The 20,596-nt window shown below is 38.1% G+C and overlaps 1 protein-coding gene across 31 annotated transcripts in view; it reads left to right on the top strand.

Annotated features, from left to right (window-relative positions):
* Positions 1–20,596, top strand: part of SLMAP (sarcolemma associated protein) — a 124,979-nt gene that overhangs the window by 91,793 nt on the left and 12,590 nt on the right. For 21 of the 31 annotated variants that reach the window (XM_012925959.2, XM_058679108.1, XM_004581565.3 and 18 more), the window contains 6 exons: positions 5,695–5,754; positions 13,874–13,954; positions 14,239–14,298; positions 15,431–15,553; positions 16,470–16,544; positions 19,970–20,290. In XM_012925959.2, the coding sequence (XP_012781413.1) occupies positions 5,695–5,754; positions 13,874–13,954; positions 14,239–14,298; positions 15,431–15,553; positions 16,470–16,544; positions 19,970–20,290 (720 nt within the window). The remainder of the gene's footprint in view (positions 1–5,694; positions 5,755–13,873; positions 13,955–14,238; positions 14,299–15,430; positions 15,554–16,469; positions 16,545–19,969; positions 20,291–20,596) is intronic. The other 10 variants (XM_036497560.2, XM_036497559.2, XM_058679112.1 and 7 more) reach the window with 1 other exon arrangement.

Here is a 20,596-nt window from a genome sequence, read left to right as displayed (position 1 = left end):
CCATATTTAACTTTATTGACCTTAAAGGCCACTTTCACTCATTTCCATTTATGATGTTTATAATTAAGTCAGAGATTTCCTTAATGCAAAAACTGATTTTATCTTTACCAAGGAAAAATTTGTAAATTCATAGTTCTCTGGTGATGATTAAATCACATATCACAGGGGCCCGGCGGCGTGGCCTAGCGGCTGAAGTCCTCACCTTGAATGCGCCGGGATCCCATAGGGGCACTGGTTCTGGTCCCGGCAGCTCTACTTCCCATCCAGCTCCCTGCTTGTGGCCTGGGAAAGCAGTCGAGGACGGCCCAGAGCTTTGGGACCCTGCACCTGCGTGGGAGACTGGGGGGAGGTTCTCTGTCTCTCCTCTCTGTATATCTGACTTTGTAATAAAATAAAAATAAATCTTTAAAAAAAAAATAAATCACATATCACAGACCTTGGTAGATCAAAACACAGAAAATAAGAATATAGCTTACACCATAAGATATAATCATGTTAACCTAGCAGAAACATGTAAATAATTTACATTTGCAAATTAGATCATATATGTAATTTGGAAGGTTACTAGAAAAGTCAGTATGCATTTGTCAATAAAGGAATCCTCAACAAAAAATAAGGGGAAGCAGTATCTTAGAAAACAACAACAAAATGATGAACACACACACAAACTTAATTTATTTATGCTCCCTGTGTAACCTCCCAGTACCCAGACCCAGATGGACAACTCCTTTGGGGACCCCTCCTGGCAAACAGGAGTCTCTGGTTTTTAATAAAATCTCTCACTTGCTTTACTGTTCCTCCTTTATTCTTGGTGTTGTCATCCTGAGATGGACAACACTAAATTTCTGCCAACAAATAGATGCTTGAAATAGCCTTTCTTGCTAGACCCTTCTGAAGGAACCCAGACCTCCCACCATGAAAATTTCAGTCCAGCGAGATTTACATAAGACTTGTGGGTCAGAGAGATCTTGATACAAATACTGGCATATTTTCTCATAGTTTATATAATAGTCGACAAATTAACCTCTTTTAATCACAATTTCCTCATTTATAAAATGGTATTGCAGTGCCTACCTCTAGGAATTATTAGGAAAATTAATTGAGGTCATATTTGCTAAGTGCTGTAAGTAGTGCCTGGCACATAAAACTACACATTAGCTAGTAAGTACGAAATTTATGGGGTGAGGGGAGGATAACATGGAGAAGTATTTATGGAAGTTCTTTTAGGGAAATAATTTGTTTTTCTCCTTATCTTCCATTATATGACTGTGAAAGCTGATTGATCTAGCTTTATTACTTTTATTAAATAGTATTTTCTTATAGTGTAGGAAATATCTTTTGATTACCAAAATGTATGTAAATTTTTGCCAGTGAAAGTTTAGTCTCAAACACATTATTTTGATGAATTCATAACATTATTTCTTGAATGAAATCCACCTTTGAGACTTAGAAATATACAGCGTGGGGCCCAGTGTGGTGGCCTAGCAGCTAAAGTCCACCTTGAAGGTGCCAGGATCCCATATGAGCATCAGTTCTAATGCTGGTGGCCCCACTTCCCATCCAGCTCCCTAGGAGCTGGGAAAGCATTTGAGGATGGTCCAAAGCTTTCGGACCCTGCACCCAAGTGGGAGACCCAGAAGAAGCTCCTGGCTCCTGGCTTCAGATCGGCTGAGCTCCTGCCATTGCGATCACTTGGGGAAAGAATCATCCGAAGAAAAATCTTCCTTTCTGTCTCTCCACCTCTCTATATATCTGACTTTGCAATAAAAATAAATACATCTTTAAAAAAAAAAAGGGAAGAAATATCTAGCGTGATATGTAGCAGCAGATTGTTGGGTTGTTTGAGATATCCTCAGTAGCTGACATTAGTATTAGATTGTGGTATTTGAATGTATCTTCTGCTTAAACATTTCAGTTTGTTACAGCTGTTATGGGAGGAAAATAGCTGTTTAGCTTTCAATTCAGTCCTGGTGCACCTGTGCTCCCTTTAAACTTAGGTTGAGCTTTACTTTTATTGTATGTCACAATTGTAATATAGTCAGCTAGGAAACTGACCTGGTTCTCTTCAGACATTGGCAAGAGTTGATCGTTTCTGGGAATCTGTTCGATATTTTCTAACTGAGCAAAATGGGTAGATGATTATTTTCAGATGTTGTTAAACTTCCCTACAGAATTGCCTGCAGATAAATGTAACTCAAAGAAATTCACAGCAGTTGTATTCCCAATTGTTCAAAACTCCAAATAATGCAACAGACCCTTAGTAGTCAATGATATTGAGGTGTGTCGTGAAAGAACCTGACATGCTATGCGAAGTTCAAAAGCAGGAGCTGGCACAATTGCTCAGTTGACTAATTCTCCACCTTCAAGAGCCAACATCCTATATGGGCACTAATTTGTATCCCAGCTGCTCACTTCCCATCCGGCTCCCTGCTTGTGCCTGGGACAGTGGAGGACGGCCCAGAATCTTGGGAACTTGTTCCCATGTGTAAAATTCCGCTATGCAGAAGAAGCTCCTGACTTCAGATTGGCTCAGCTCTGGCTGTTGCAGCCATTTGTGGAGTGAACCAGCTGGTAGAATATATTTCTCTTTGTCTCTCCTTCTCTCTGTAAATCTGTGTTTCCAAGAAAATAAATCTTTGTTTAAAAAAAAAAAAAAGTTCAGGGCCCAGCGCTATAGCCTATTGTCTAAAGTCCTCCTCGCCTTGCATGTACCAGGATCCTATATAGACACCAGTTCTAATCCCAGCTGCTCCACTTACCATCCAGCTCCCTGCCTATGGCCTGGGAAAGAGGTAGATGATGACTCAAAGCCTTAGGACCCTGGACCCACATTGGAGACCTGGAAGAAGCTCTTGGCTCCTTCAAATTGGCTCAACTCTGGCCATTGTAACCACTTGAGGAGTGAAACAATGGATGGAAGATCTTTCTGTCTTTACCTCCTTCTCTCTGTAAACCTGCCCTTCCAATAAAAATAAATATTTTTTCAAAAGTTCAGAAGCAGTAAAAATTACAATATATTATTTAGTCATGAATATTTAAATAGTGTGATTATAAGGAAATGTAAGAGAGTAAATACCTTAAAAATCAGGGTATGAATGCATAAGAGTTAACTAGAAAGGAGTTACCTGGAAGGCTTTGGAGGCTGATGGGAAGGTTTGTTTCTTGGGCTTTTGTTACACAGATTTGCTTTATTAAATTCATTAATCTATACATTTATATTTTTTCTTTTTTGTTTTTTCTTAGTTTTTTTTGTAGCTTTATATTCTATGTTCCTTTTTGTTTCTTAGTGTTCACAATAAATAAATATAATTTTAAAAGAGGAAAATGAACAGTTACCTCTCTAGGGATTCTTCCAAGAAGCATAGTCTATACAAGAAAGAAGGGTTCTACTCTGTCCTTCAGTCACTCAGGGGCCTAGGTTGCTGGAGGCTTTACTGATGTAGCCTTCTACTCTCTCAAAATGCTGGTTCTAGTGCCCCAGCATGAAACGTGAGGAAAGTATAGAAAACTCCTACTCTTAGACACTGTACATCAGTCCTTGGACCTGCTTCAGTACCAAGCAGTCCTCTCGGGTGACCGAAAGGCACAGGCAAGCCAGGTGATACTGAACACAAAGTCTGTATCATGTTTTACTGGAGAACAGAAATCAGACTGTTACTAAAATCACCTTCTTAGATTTTAGCTGGCTGTGGAACCATGTGTTTACCTTCTTTTTTAAAACAAAAAGAAGAAGACTGTTTGTTTATTTGGAAAATAGGCAAAGAGGGAATAATTGCTCTTCCATACTCCTGTTCACTCCCCAAATGGCTACAGTGTCCAGGGCCAGGATCAGGCTGAAACCAGGAGCCAAGACTGACATGCTGCTGTCTCACAGGGATGGCAAGGACCCAACCATTAGAACCATCTTCTTCTGCCTTCTCAGGTGCAACAGCAGGAATCTGAGCAGCCAGAAATCAAACCGACAGTCTGCTATGGGATACCAGCATAACAAGTAGTGGCTTAACCTGTGAGCTATGACTAGTGCCAGTCCTCAAAGCACTAACTTTTTATCATCCCTTTTAGGAAGTTATTAGAGGATGTAATAGAAGAAAATCAGGGAATAAAATAGAAGAGGATGATTTAAAATCTAGAGACAAAGACATTTGCACAGGGGACCACCCAGATAGAGATAGATCAAGAAGATAGAGCAATATCAAAGAACTATGGGAAGGGAGTCCTAGACTGTTTAGTATTTTTGACAATATTGAATGTTTTATGTTCTATGAGAACTTGGGCTGGGACCCAGTGTGATGGCTCAGTAGCTAAATCCATGCCTTGCAAGTGCCAGGATCCCACATGGCCACCGGTTCATGTCCCAGCTGCTCCACTTCCCAGCTCTCTACTTGTGGCCTGGGGAAGCAGTTGAGGATGGCTCAAAGCCTTGGAACCCTGCATCCATGTGGGAGACCCGGAAGAAGCTCCTGGTTCCTGGTTCAGATCAACTCAGCTCCAGCCATTGTGGCCATTTGGGGGATGAACCAGCAGACAGATCTTTCTCTCTGTACATCTGCCTTTCCAATAAAAAATAAGTCATTTTTTTAAAAGAACTTGGGCTGTGCTTGATATACAAAAACATAGTACAAACAAACAAAAAAGACAATATAAGATACAAAAATACTTAATGTAAAAGAATGGAAAAGAAAATCATAGCATATGACTCAGATATATAAAAGTCAATGTAAATATTAATAGAGATTTATAAAGTGTAGCTTTTGCAGATGACAGAATATTAAAGCTTAATAGAAAATTTTAAGATAGTATATTAAAAAATAGAAATGTAAATGCCAGAAAAATGGCTAAAAATTGTTGTTTATATGAAGTGAATTTCAGGAATAAAATAAAATAAGTCAAAGAACAGGAAGGACAGCTTACATTATACATCTGGTAGAAGTAATATGCCTTCTTAAAATTTCTTTTATTATATAGTTCCATAGGCTCTGGCATTTTCCCTTTCTATCCTGTCAAATTTCTTCCTCCCGGCTCCCCCCCCCGCCCTGCAGATTTCCCCTATATTATTACAGTAATAATATTCAAAATAGTCATTAAGTCCATCATTCTGCTATTGAAGTATAAAAAAAAATGTCTTAAAATTAAGTGTATTGCTTTGTCTTTTTGTTTTTAAGAAGACAGGAGCAAGCAGTGCTGTATACTACTTAATATATTTATAGGAAAATGAATCATTTAATTTCTAAAATTATTCCATTTCCTGAAATATGTTATACAGTAAGGATCTCTGCTGAATTTTGTCAGCATGGAAAGGCAAACTATTAGTGTAACATAGTTGTTGTGCTTCTTAACTTAGATAAGATACCTTCTTAGAATTGCTTTATTTCAACTTGCTGCCTTTGACTAAAAGAGGATGGCGCTGTGTTTTCCAAGTCCTTTGTAAAAGGGTCAGGGCTTTTAAAATAAGAAATCTAGTAAAAATAAAAAGAAAGTTATCTGCCTACCCTGCGTTTTCTGTATTAACGTTATTGCTCTATCACAGTTTAGAGTTCTCTTAGTTTCCCTTCCAGGTTCAAGTTTTTGTTCAAGCTTGGTCATAGGAGTAATGTTATCATCTTTAAATTTGGTCATGGAATGTGTTACACTGCCGGCCTCGGGGAAATGCTGCTCCCTTTGGGCTGGGATACTAACGTTTATTTTCTTTGGCAGAGAAGCTGATCGTCGAGGGGCATCTAACCAAAGTGGTAGAAGAAACAAAGCTTGCAAAAGGTTTGTATTCTGTTTTTCCTTACTGCTTTTGATAGCTCTTTTGGATCATGATGTATACGTTTTCAAGGTCATTGTATTTTAACCATCCGATTATGTCTTACTGCTGCCGAAATGGCGGTTCTCTAAGAGTATCAGACATTAGTAAAGCTTGGTTTTTAAGACAGATATCTTGGAAGTTGCTTCTAAGATGGGCCTCTAAGTATTGTTTTTGAAAGTTAATTCCTAATATAACTTTCTATGTATATTTAAGATTTTTGTGATCTGATTTCTAGTCTTATTTTCGTCTTTGGTCACAGGATTCTAATCAAACACATAGCAAATTTTTTATAATACAGTTAAAGTAAAACATTCTTGGAATTACTTCTTTGAGGGTATTATACCTTTAAAGTACAAATGACATTTAATATTTATTAGTTTTAGAATAAAAATACAAAAACGTCAAAAAATACTAGTTTGTCATGCCAGTATATTAAAGAGAAGTGATTAGCTTTTGGAGTATAGAATCATATTTATAATGGAAAGTAGTTTATTATGTTAATCTGTTAGAATTGTCAGACCTAGAGAAGAAGAAAGAAGATGAAAAGTGAATTTTAAAACATGGCTTTTAAGCAAATAAATTTGCAGATATGCTCGTTGTCACAGTGGAATTTTCATCAGAGTGTAAAAATTAAAACTAGACTTATAGTCTTTTTCATCAGTTAAAATGAGTAATAAAAGATTGGAATGCTCAATTTCAGTATATTCTGTTTTGTTAAAGTAAGTGGATTTATTTGTTTTTTTTTTTTTTAACATTTACAAGGTGGTATTATCATAAATATCTGGGGGATTCCATTGTAAAGTTTGTGCACAGCAGATGCCATATTTGGGGAAAGAATGCATAGAATATGCATCACTAATATTGTTCTGGCAAACAGGCATTGAGTTTCAGAACAGTGAACTATTTTTAGTACCAATGGCAATTTATTGCATCTTATTAAAGTTAGATGAGAACACACTTTAAAATAGCTTTTACTTCATCACCTAAGTACTTATTCAGATTAGGTGATTGAGTAGCCAGCATTTTGAAGTGCAAGTAGAGTTAAGGAGAAAAATTTCTCAAATCAGTTAAGGAGAAGTATCTTGGCACCTTAGTGCTTTTGCTTGGTGCATAGTGAATGAGAATATGTGTTCAAAATTATGTTAGTGTCACTATTGAAACATTTTTGTGCAGTATTGCTAACCTCCTTTTAAAACCTGATTATCATTGTGTATAGAAAGAGTATAGTTTTTTCCCAGCAATTCTGCTTCTGGGTTTATGGATTGCTTTTTGTTTTAAGATTTATTTATTTATTATTGGAAAGACAGGTTTACAGGGAGGAGGAGAGAAAGAGATAGAAAGGTCTTCCATCCTCTGATTCATTTCCCAATGGCTGCAGCAGCCAGAGCCAAGCTGATCTAAAAATAGGAGTCAAGAGCTTCTTCCAGGTCTGCCACACAAATGCAGTATCCCAAAGCTTTAGGCTGTCCTCTGCTGCTTTCTTAGCTATGAACAAGGAGCTGGACGGGAAGTGGGGCAACGGGGACATGAATTGGCACCCATATGTAAAAAGGTGCTTGAAGGTAAAGGATTAGCCAGTTGAGCCATTGTGCTAGCCCTTGCTCCTGTTTTTTTGTTTTGTTTTGTTTTTTAAGGTTTGTTTGCTTTTTATTGGAAGGGAAGATTTTACATAGAGACAGAGAGAAAGTTCTTCCACTCTTCATGTGACCACAATGGTCAAAACTGAGCTGATCCAAAGTCAGGGGTCAGGAGCTTCCTCTGGGTCTCCCACATGGATACAGGGGCCCAAGGCTTTGGCCCATCCTCTACTGCTTCCCCAGGCCACAAGCATGGAGCTGGGTGGGAAGTGGAGCAGCTGGGCCATGAGCTGGCGCCCATATAGGAAGGAAACCAGCAGATGGAAGATCTTTCTACTTCTCCTCTCCGTAAATATGATCTGCCTTTAAATAAAAATAAATCAAACCTAGATAACAAGGAAAAAAATGTATCTACTTAATTGAAAAGCAGAAAAGAGATATTCCCTCTGCTGGTTCACTCCCCCAAAAAACTGCAACCAGGCTGAGCCAAGTCAAAATCAGAAGGCTGAAACTTAGTTTGGGTCTCTCCCATGGGTAGATGGGGTACAGATACTTGAACCATTATCTGCTGCTTCTTGGGATATAGATCTGCAGAAAACTGGATTGAAGGAGGAGCCAGGCCTCAAAGGATGCCTACATGCTAAGCAGCAACTTAACCACCACACCAAATGCTTGTCTTTTTTTGTTTTATTTTTCCTTGTAAAAGGCAGAGACGCAAATCTCCCGTCTTCTGCTACACTCCTCCTGTGCTCATAACAGCTGGGACTGCTGTGTCAGGTCAAAGCTGGGAACCAAGAACTCGTTTTGGGTCTCTCATGAGGGTGGCAAGGAGCCGTCATCTGCTGCTTGCTGCAATGTGCAGGAAGTCTGAACTGGGAGTGGAGCCAGGACCTACACCTTGCCATTCTGATATGGTTCTCTCCCAAACAGTAGCTTAATGAATATGCCATATGCTTACCCCAGCAATGACTGCTTAATACTAGAAAGTTAAAAACTGCTTCATAAGTGAAGAATAGGTTAGCTTTTTAAAAACTTCTGTTTATGTGAGAGGCAGACACACAGAACTACTGTCTGCTCGTTCACTCCCCAAATGTTCACAGCAGATGGGACTGGGTGGGACCAAATCCAGATCTGTAATGTGGGTGACAGGAAAGCAGCTGAGCCATCGCCACTACCACCTAGTGTCTGCATTGACAGGAAACTGGAGTCAGGGGCTAAAACCAATGATCAAACCCTGGTTCTCTAATGAGAGACATATGTGTGTTAACCAGCATCTTAGCTCTTAGGCCAAATGCTTTCTCCAAAATAGAAGTTTTGAAAAGACATGGACACTCTTCCATGTTTCATTCTTAAATGGAGTTAGTTTACCTCCAAGTAATCACTATATTATCAGGAATCAACAATGATAGATCTTGAGTTGACTTAAAAGCTTGCCGTTTTACTCAAAAGTAGATATGGTCCCTTAAGTCTTTTTCAGTCTTTTTTGAACACTGTTCTATACATTGGGAATGTAGCAGTTAATGAAATAAATGCAAACTTCTGCTCTCATGCAATATACATCCTGGTAAGATCTTGATGGAAGATTGGACATCCCACCTTTTGAGGCAATTCCACCTTCCCAGCCAGTACTCTAAATATAGAATAAAAGTTTACTTCTAAGCCAGAGGAATGCTTCTGAAAATACCCTGCTATTGCTTTACTTTGATATCTTGACCATAAAATTGCCAAAAATACTAAAATCTGAGAAGAGTCTCTTTCCTGTTTCCTTTTCTGTTCTTACAAAGTGGTTGCTTTTCTATCCATATATAGAGGTTAGATGTGTTGGCCTGTTTTACTTGAGATAGTAACTTTGTGATTATAACTGGAACATTCAGAAATGTCTGACTGTACCACAGTATGAATGCAGCAGAGGTTCCAGATTAGATTCCTGGGGCCTCTGTGGTTGGTGACTTCACTTCTAATCTAAGCTCCCTGTCACTCAGAAGCTGACCTCTACTACAAATGGCAACCAGAAAAAAAACAAAAGACTTCTTGTAATTCATCATTTGTTTCAGAATTAACCCACAGATTTAAAAATGTTCTTACATGAAGTAGCCTTAGGTTATATTTTAATACTTTATTGGGTTATGACAGTAATGATTTTACATGTCATTGATTATAAAACTGTACATACTCCAAAAAAAATTTTTTACAGTGTACCCACATTGAAACTATTGACATTAAAGGACCCATCTCCCCTTATCAACAAGCCTTCCTTGAATACCTAAAATGCTAATAGCCGATAATAGTCAGTTGCCTGCCTGCAGCTACTTGCTGTCTCATAGCAGTTATCATTGCTAAGTATCTGCTGAAATGTCTTTTTAGGCTCCCTGATAAAACTAGACAGAACCATCAACAGCTAACATTATGACTGGAATCTTCAGGGAACAATTCAGATTGGAGGTTACCTCATGGTTCATTATGGTGTCAAATAACACTGATGATTTTTCAGAAGCCATCTTAAACATGTTACTGTGCATGCACAAAGGTCTTTCCACACCCCTTTTCTCTGTGTCTGCTTTTTTCCATCACTTGTTTTCACCCAGTTATGCCCCATTTACCCTAACTGTATAAATCTCAAACAGCTGTCTGAATAGGGAGATGGGTTTGGTTTTGATTTTGTTCCTTGGTTACATTGCAAGCTTATAATAAACCTTCCCTTTCTCAGAAGGTTTACAGTCTGGCGTTTTTCTAAGGATAACACAGAGGTAGGGCAGGCCTGTTGCTTGGCAACAAGATGACTATTTGAAATCAGAAAGTAAATGTCTGAAATGTCCCCACCGCCAGAAATAACCACGAGAGCCCTGTTATAGGTCTTCCCAGAACTTGAGTAAGTAAATGTAGTAAAAAAAAGGGGGGGAGCATCTATTTTCAGTCTACTTCAGATTATATTATATATACTGCTCTTCAATTGTTATCTATTAGTAATAACTATATTAATAAAATGTACATAATATTTTCTATTCCATAATACATTTAATGTTCTCCTTCATGAGCAATTCTGCAATGAACGTCTTTATATATTATACAGTACATCAACTACTATTTCCTTGGGACAGGAACTTAGAAGTGGGTGTGCATAATTTAAATTTTTATTTCATATTGCTACAAATATGTTCAAATAGATAACATTATTTTTAAAACATATGCTTTGTGACTATAATCTGCTAAAGGAAATAAATATACGCACACACAGAATGGTATAAATAGAACATGAGTAATTTCTAAGAAAATAGAGAAGATGTAATAAAAAGGAACAACATACTAGAAAAATGAAGACTTCCTGGAGATAAAGGAGCTTAAACTGTCTTACAGAGGGGCCAGCGTGATAGCTTAATTGGCTAATCCTCAGCCTATAAGCATATCCCATATTACAGTACGTCCCATATTGTAGTGGTTGTATCCTGGCTGCTCCATTTCCCATCCAGCTCCCTGCTTACGACCCAAAGCCTTGGGAACCTGCAGTTGCATAGGAGAACCGAAAGAAGCCTGTGACTCCTGGCTTTGGAAGAGCTCAGCTCTGGCTATTGCAGCTATTTGGGGAATAACTAGCAGGTAGAAGATCTTTTTGTCTCTCCTCTCTGTAAATCTGCCTTTCCAACAGAAAATAGATAAATCTTTTAAAATTTTTATTGTCAATTGGAGAGGCAGATTTACAGAGAGAAGGAGAAACAGAAAGAACTTCCATCCTCTGGTTCATTCCCCAAGTGACTGCAACAGCTGGAGCTGAACTGATCTGAAGCCAGGATCCAGAGCTTCTTCTGGGTCTCTCACATGGGTGGGTGCAAGGGTCCCAAGGCTTTGGGCCGTCCTCAACTGCTTTCCCAGGTCACAAGCAGGGAGCTGGATGGCAGATGGAGCAATCAGGAGATGAACCGGCGCCCATATGGGATCCTGGCACATGCAAGGCAAGGATTAGAAATATATCTTTAAAAAAAAGAAAGAAAAGAAAAGTACTTTATAGAATGTGTAAGCCACACAAGAGAAAATCACTTTCAATGTCAGGGAAAAGCAAATTCAACCAATATGGGCTCTAGTTTGAGTCCTAGCTATCCCACTTCTGATCCAGCACCCTGCAAATGGCCAGGGAAAACAGCAGATAGCCTAATTTAGCTCACCCACAAGGGAGACCTGAATGAAGCACTTGGTTTCTGGCTTTGGCCTGGACAGACACTGGCCATTGCCAACCACCATCTGGAAAGTGATCCAGCCGGTGGAAGATCTGTGATCCCTGTCCTCTCTGCCTCTCCTCTCTCATCTTGTCTTTCAAATACATGAACAAATATTCAGTTTATTCCCAGTGTATTCAAATATACAAGGGCTCTTCAGAAAGTTCATGAAAAACCTGTATTCTAAAAAAAGCCGAATGGGTTTCAAAACTTTTGTCAGAAAAAAGCTTAAATTCCATTTTTTCTCAAACTTTTTTTGAGCTTTTTGCTGTAGCTGTACTAATATACTTGAAAAAGTTCATCAAGGGTCAGTCATGTGACACAGCAGTTAAGTCCCTGCTTGAGATACCCACTTCCCATAGTAGAGTACTGGGCTTTTAGTCCCAGCTCTGCGTCTTCCTCCAACTTCTTACTAAGGTGTGTCCTAGGAGACAGAAAATTGTGGTTCAAGTGATTGGGTTCCTACCACACCCGCTAGGGATTGAACCCCTGGCTCCTGGCATCAGTCTGGACCGACCTGACTTGCTGGCATTTAGAGAAGTGAATCAGCAGATGGAAGATTTGTCTGTCTCTCTTTGAAATAAACGTATATGTATCTTTTAAGCTCATAGAAAAGGGAAGTTAAAAATAAGTCTATTTTGTGTCCCAAAAATCATGAAAATCATACATAGTTTTTCATGATATGCATTTTCTATGGACTTTTGAATTCTTTTTTTAGAAATAAAATATTCTTAGTTTCCCATTTTCTTTTTTTTTTTCTTTTTTTTTATTCATTGATTACATTGTATTATGATACAGTTTCATTGGAACTGGGAATCACCCCACCCCTCCCCCCCGCCCTCCCCCCCGCCCTCTCCCCATGTGGAATATTCCACCTTGTTGCATATCCACTGATCAAGTACAGTTGAGATTCTCTCTTTGCAAGCATAAATTAAACATAGAGTCCAACATCTTATAGTCCAATCTAGTTCCTCAGCTTCCTGGGGAGACCCTGTCCGGTCCGAGGGCAGAACCATCAGATTATCAACCCGATCAATTAAAGGCTCCAACGTACCCTCAGCAACAATTAACTTCGTTGTGTAACTAATAGTTATAGTATTGAGTATGAGATAATACAGGAAAACTTCCAGAATACCGGAAATATAAATCCAGCACAAATCCAGGAAGGTCAGAGAACCCCCAATAGATTCGATCCAAAGCAATCCTCACCCAGACATGCGGTCCTCAAACTGCCTTCAAGCGAATACAAGGAAACAATTCTAACACAAGTAAGAAAAAAGGACAAGATTACTTTCAGAGGAAGGCAAATCAGAATCACAGCAGATCTCTCAGAAGAAACACTCCAGGCAAGAAGAGAGTGGGGTAAAACCTTTCAAATCCTGAAACAAAACAACTGCCAACCGAGAATAATGTACCCGGCAAAACTCTCATTTGTATTTGAGAATGAAATTAAATATTTCAACAGCAAAGAGAAACTAGAAGAATACACCAGCACGAAACCAGCTCTAGACAACCTCCTCAGGAAGGTGCTAACCCCACAGAGAAAAAATGAAAACCAAAATCAAAGATGGCAAATGGGAAGACCCCCCCCCCACTAAAATCCATAAGAGGATAGTCAACCAGGCAGAGATTCTAATAGTCACAAATACACACTTGCACACTTACACGCACTTATGGCAGCCCAAAATCAATTTCTCTCAATATTATCTCTAAACACAAATGGCCTAAACTCACCAATCAAAAGACACAGATTAACAGACTGGATCATGAAATAGTTTCCCATTTTAAATTATGCTTTTGTATCAATAGTTGTGATTTTTGGGTTTTTTTTGTTTTGTTTTGTTTTGTTTTGTTTTTAGTTATAAAGAGTTTTATTATGAGTGTAGATGTTGCTAGGACAACCTCTTAGCTAGTGTTTTTCATATAAAAGAGTCTTTTGCTTTCATCATCCTCATACAATGTCCACATTGTCCTGGGAATTTTGCTATATTTGTTGCGGTTCCCTGAACTTTAGCAAAGCTTGCTTCATTTTTGTTTCCAGTTGGCAAATAGATAGCCTTGAACAAAAGCCCCAGCCCTCTGAGCAGCAGACATGAGCCACATGGTGATTTAACCTGAGCTGCATGTATTAACCCACATTCCATCTTGGACTAGGGTGCTGAAGAAGTAAGAGATTTAATCATCCTCACTGATTCTTTAAAGTATTTTGCATACCAGTGGATTATGAGCATTCGTTCTCTGAAGCATTTCCAGATATTTGTTATCTTGAGATTTTACTTTTATTCTTTTCTTTGTAGAAAACCAGTCAAGAGCAAAGGAATCTGATTTATCCGATACTCTGAGTCCGAGCAAGGAAAAAAGCAGTGACGACACTACAGGTAAGTTCATGTAGCCTGATGCTTTACAGCCTGTGGTTGTATTTGCTATTGGCAGTTTAAGTATAGAATTTAATGTAAGTAGAGATCTCTAAGTTTTTATTTTGACAAGAAAAGCAGTGCTTGTTTTTTTATCAGGTCACTCCCTTGAATTTAGGATATTTTGCTAAAACCACTTTCAACTATCTAAATGTAATACCTATGTAAGTTCTAATTATTTCTTTTTGTAATGATAGCTTGCTGATGTATCTGAGTATTGACTGTACTTGTCTTCTTCCCTTCATTAGACGCCCAGATGGATGAACAAGACCTAAATGAACCTCTTGCTAAAGTGTCCCTATTAAAAGGTACTTTCGCATGTTGTTGTGAAACCAAGGCATCAGATTTGCCCTTTGTCACAAATTCTGTTTTATGTAGTATGTAAGCTGTTAAGTTTCACTTAAGAAATTAAGATAGGTTCTGTAAAGTAACAGCAAGTAAAATTTGAAGTTGATAATCGGTGTTCTGTGCTTCAAATAAAATTATTTAAGTTGTAAAATAATTTGAATCAGTTAATATTGTGAAGGGTAAAATAGTATATGGTGAAATGTACTGAAATGAACATGAAATGTAGCTGTTATTTTTGTTGGCTCTCATGTCTGATAGGAACTTACTATTGCTAGTAGTTAAGGTAAGAAAATCATAATTTTACTAAAAGAATTATTTATTTACTTGTTACAGTTGTAAATCTCTTCATTTTACAGCCTTCTTCTTCATCTAATAAATATTGCAGATTCTTAGGACACTTTTTAAGAAATTTTGAGCTGGGAAATTTGATATAGAACTGAAATACAAAGTGTACAAGAAAGGATGAGCGATATATATGCAAGAAAAAGTTTAGAGGAGGACCCATGTTGAGATATAATGATAGGTTTAAATTGTTAGGTAAAATCTGGGTTGCATTATTTTGTAAGTCCGAAACTGTTTTTTTGGGTATGTGTGAGTCGGTGTGTGTGTGTGGGAAATGGTGATGAAAGTGGGCACAACAGGGCCTACCTTTCACTTTATGTTTTACAACTGAGTTAACTGCTAAATGTTTTTCCTTGAAGGCAAGTTTTCACTTTTCCATTTCCAGTTTCAAGTGAAGGTTTCCTGACTTGTTATCAAGAAATTTAAAAATTGATAAGAATTACATTATGCCCATTTCAATGAATTTCAAGTGTTATTATACTCTACGTTAATTTAATATGTAATTTAACATGTAAATGTCTGCTATAATATCATTATCATGAGTTACTAATATGTATTTTTAACTGTGTTCTTTCTCCAGGATAAAATGACTAAAAATACTTACTATAATTTGCTTCTAGATTTTATTTAACTTTTATTGTGCTATCTTGGTTATGCATGTCTCAACACAAAAGAGATTGACATTCTTTTGTTGTAAAGATTATAGTGTGACACTAAATCTTGCTTCTAAAATAAACATGTTTTTGTCAGATGACTTGCAAGGTGCACAGTCAGAAATTGAGGCAAAACAAGAAATACAGCATCTTCGCAAGGAATTGATCGAAGCCCAGGAGCTAGCTAGAGCAAGTAAACAAAAATGCTTTGAACTTCAAGGTGAGATCAAGATTGCTTTGATTCTTTAAGGAATATGTGGAAGCAACATGGTAGAATTGGATGGACCCAAACTTGGAATCCAGAGAATATGCTAGTTGTACCTAGTGGTAGCTGCTTTACAAGATAGTTTACAAGGGAAATATGTATTCCATCTGATTTTTGCAAATATGTTCATCAATAAATGAAAGAAAGCAGGCAAAATTAAAGGGCAACATCTGCCAACATCCCAGCTACTTTACTTTCTAATAGCTCCCTTACCTTTGCTGTCATAAACCAGTAGTTTGTGATATTCACCAGAACTTACATTTCCCTATCAATGGTAGTAATTACCTGGTGGCAGTCAGTCAGTATTTTTGGAGAGTCTTAAAATGGGGGAAGATGAACAGTCCATAAAATCCTGCTGTTTTCTAAGATGACCTTCTTGATCAGGAAGAAAATTTAACCTACTAGGTGGGAACAGGGACTTCCGTTACTAGTTCTTCCTTTCCTGTTTCTTGAAGAAATTGGAACTGGTAGTCATTTAACTTGAACCCTTTAATATAGTTAATCCCAAGAAAAAAATGAATTTCACTCATCAGCAATTATTTAGTGCTTTGGGTTGGCAGTAAACATGAGTCATTTAAATCTGGCTTTTAAAAATTCAGGCTCAAAACACTGATTAGCAATTATCAAGAATTTTTTTCATGTGGGGAATAGCACATAGTATTTTAGAGGTACATGTCTACTCAGTTGGTTAAATTGTTACTTACCACTGTTTTATGTTCCTAAAATCTAAACTATCTAACTGCTAATACTGATGATACTTACTGTGTAATTTTTGTTTATTTCAGTAATCTGGAAAGAATTTCATAGGAACTGCTAGCTGCTCAATTCTGAATACTTCCTATAATTAGATATAATGTGTTTTTGTGTTTAGCTCTTTTGGAAGAAGAAAGAAAAGCCTATCGAAGTCAAGTTGAGGAATCCAGCAAACAGATACAGGTTCTTCAAGGTATGAAACATACCAAGGATGTTTAAGATCCTTATTCTCTGCTTTTAGTGATTCAAAAGAAGCAAAGAGTAAGCAGGCTGGGGTCCCTGTTTTTCACAGCTTTACTTCTCTAAAACCTGACATTGTAACCAGGTCTTTGTGGAGCCTTTATTTTATTTTACTTTATTTTTATTATATTTTTTCCTGTTTTATTTTTTAAAGATTTTATTTATTTTTATTGGAAAGGCGGATATACAGAGAGGAAGAGAGACAGAGAGGAAGATCTTTCCTCCGATGATTCACTCCCCAAGCAGCCGCAATGGCTGGAGCTGAGCCAATCCAAACCCAGGAGCCAGGAGCTCTTCCGGGTCTTCCATGGGGTACAGGCTCCCAAGGCTTTGGGCCATCCTCGGCTGCTTTCCCAGGCCACAAGCAGGGAGCTGCATGGGAAGTGAGGCCGTCAGGATTAGAACTGGGACCCATATGGGATCCCGGCATGTGCAAGGCAAGGACTTTAACCATTACACTATCGTGCCAAGCCCGTATTATATTTTATTTTTAAGAAGATAACAAGGGAAGAGTCCATGATACAGCAGTATCAGACCTTTGAAATGGGAAAAGCAGGTGATGTGTATTTGGGATGATGGCCTGTATTTGGTAAGAGTGTCACTTTCTGGGTTATGCTGTGAGTTACTACAGAAAGGGTGTTTGAATGAGAGTTGCTTAACTAATTCCAAAAACCTTGGCCTTGCAGTAAAAACATGCTCTATGTGATATCAATAATGGTCTCTTTGCTGCCTTCACTGGTAGTGTCTGCTTTCCATGCCCAGCACTGTGTTATCTCTTCATCTTGCCTCTGGCAGTCATTGCAAAAATGACCAGAAGTGCTGCCAGTCATATGTTGACTTTAAGTGCAGCTGCTAGTCCTGGGGGACCATCCTTGTGACATTCCCTTCCCAGGCGATTTTAAAATTCTCAAGCAAGATTCATTTGCCTTTGTTGTAAGAAAAGGAACTAATTGTATTTTAGAATTTTAGCTTTGGAGATAGGATGGGAGGATATTATATAGATAAATAATGATAATTCTGAAGAAACATGGAGTTGTTTTATAAGGCCCATGATATTCATCCAGAAATATCCTAGAGAAAAAAAAAACAATCTTTGGGCTCCTATTTTCTTGATTTTTCAGCATTCCATTTGTATTCTTTAAAATTCTTAATCTCTTTATCAAACTAGAATTTCTGAGGTTGAGTATAGGTTTTATATGAAAACTTTTTTTAGGATTTATTTATTTTTATTGGAAAGACGGATTTACAGAGAGAAGGAGAGACAGAGAGAAAGATCTTCCATCCTCTGGTTTGCTCCCCAAGTAGCCACAATGGCCGGAGATGAACCAATTCGAAGCCAGGAGCCAAGAGTTTCTTCCAGGTCTCCGATGTGGGTACAGGATCCTAAGGCTTTGGGTCATCCTCTACTGCTTTCCCAGGCCACAAGCAGGGAGCTGGAAGGGAAATGGAGCAGCCAGGATACCAACTGGTGCCCATATGGGATCCCAGTGCGTGCAAGGCGAGGACTTAAACCACCAGGCTACCATGCTGGGCCCCTGTTGAAAACTCTTTAGCCTTTCCTGTTTTATATCATTATCCTCTAGCTTAGAAAATGTGATTTGTATCCATATTTCTATCCTATATTAAGAATCGGCAGTTTTCCCTAAAGAATTATGCTGTTGCCTTGCTTTAAAGTTGTCTTGCCAAGGTATCATAGAGTAGCCCCTAGTGCTAGCATGCATGTTTCAGGACTTTATCAACAAATCCGTCATCATCTTCGCTTTTTCTAATTTTTGTATGTTACTCTCAGTCCTTCCTACACGTTTAAAAGATCTGATATCTAATTAAATGCTTATCTCTGTGGCAAACTCCCTCTCTCCATGCCTAAATCTTCTTCACTATTTTAATCAATCTCCCTTGGAACTTTTTCCCAACTTCCTTGGGAAACCAATACTAGTATGCTGATTCTCACCAAGCAAAATTTTGTGCATTATTCCCAGTTTGGTCCATTAGAACACAAGACCAGTCTTTAAAATCTGTATCTTAAATATGCGAGTTTTATTACTTTTTTATTATAAGTCCATTAATTGAACCAATGTTTTTGGTTTTTTTACTTAATGGTCATACATATTTATTGACTACAGTGTAACATTTCAGTACATATATACAGTATGTACTTTGACATAATTTTTTAAAAGATTTGTTTGAAAGGCATAGTTACAGATAGAGAAAGCCAAGCTGGTTCAACTCCCCAAATGGTCACAGTGGTTGCGTTGGGTCACACAACAAGCAAGTAAATATATAATTCATGTCCAGTAAAGACTAGAAAGCAGAATAAAGGGTCAGGAATAACAGGAGGGTTTTTTTTTCCATATTGTTTCCTATATATATCTGAGGTAAAAGGGGATTTTAAGGGAGAAGCCCCACCCAGTCTCCCACCCGCCCCAGGTCCCTGATGTGGGGCATGCTCCAAGGGTCTTGCTCAAGTGGTTTTGAAGGAGGGTTTTATTTTTAGATAAGTCATCAGAAGAGCCAGTTAGTAACATTTGAACAGAAAACTGAACAAGAACATCAAAGACCGAATGCTTCTTATTGAACCAGGCAATTCTGTGTCTGTTCACCCCAAGAAAATAATCAGGATTGCATTATGAGCAAAATTTTGTATGGTAATTAAAAGCCAAAGAGCCTAAAATGTCAAAAATGAAAGAGTAGTCAAATAATTTATAATGTGATTCTTTTGCTGAAAATTTTTCATCGGGGGCCAGTACTGTGGCATAGCTGGTAACATCACCTCTTGCAACACCCGCATCCCATGGAGATGCTGGTTCTGCTCTCAGTGGTTCCGTTTCCGATCCAGCTCCCTATTGATGCCCCAAGTGTTTGGGGCCCCTGCCAACAATGTGGGAGACCTGAAATGAGGCTCTGACTTCTGTCTGGCCCAGTGCTGAATGCTGAGGACATCTGGGGACGGAAATAGTGAATGGAAGATATCTGTCTTTCCCTCTTTCTCTGTAACTCTGTCTATCAAATACATCTTAGAAATTCTTTTTAAAATGTATCTAATTAATAGGAAGAGAACAATATATATGTAGTATAATCCCTTCCTGTTTAATGTTTGATTTTTATCGATGTATAAAAACATAGGAAATAATCTAGAAGAATACAAACAAAATGTTATAACAACAGTTTTCTCTCTGGGGAGGGGAAATAAATATCACTTTGACTTTTCTTTTTGGAACCTATATTTTGACATTTTCTGCATCAAATATGGATTTGCTTATTCAGTTTAAGCAAAAGCAACAGTGTTGACAACTGGGCTGCATAATAGCTACACGTGTGTTATTCTTTTATTTCTAAGTCTTGTATATTAAGAAAATGATAAGTAATATACTTTTGTAGCCCAGCTGCAGAGATTACACATGGATATTGAGAATCTCCGGGAGGAGAAGGACAGTGAAATCACAAGTACTAGAGATCAATTGCTTAGTGCCCGGGATGAAGTTTTGCTCCTTCATCAAGCAGCAGAAAAGGCTGCTTCTGAGCGGGACACTGACATTGCTTCTTTGCAAGAAGAGCTTAAGAAGGTGAGAGCCGAACTTGAGCGATGGCGGAAAGCAGCCTCGGAGTATGAGAAAGAAGTCACGAGTCTGCAGAGCAGTTTCCAGCTTCGCTGTCAGCAGTGTGAGGACCAACAGAGAGAGGAAGCCACAAGGTTGCAAGGTGATTGGGCTCTTTTATAGAAAGCTCTTAACTCTGGACAGCGGTAACTTCATCACTCATGAGAAAGAATTGTTCAGCCTTTTCCTCTCTGATAGCAATCAATTGTATAAAAGCACTAAAGTGTATATATTGGAGTTTTAAGCGTTTTCTTTAGATCTGCAGGTTCTACAAGCTAAAGAGTTGGGTTTTTTTTTGTAATTTCCTGTTATTTAAGTAATATTGAGTAATATTGAAATTATTTGCATAATAAAAATGAAGTGGAAAAGAATACTTCTCCAGTAGAATTTCTTGGATATGGATGCAAAG

Source organism: Ochotona princeps, chromosome 21 (genome assembly GCF_030435755.1).
Source record: "Ochotona princeps isolate mOchPri1 chromosome 21, mOchPri1.hap1, whole genome shotgun sequence".
In the NCBI taxonomy this organism is placed as follows: domain Eukaryota; kingdom Metazoa; phylum Chordata; class Mammalia; order Lagomorpha; family Ochotonidae; genus Ochotona; species Ochotona princeps.
Note: the sequence above shows the minus strand (reverse complement) of the source record. Positions and strands in the feature narration are given on the sequence as shown.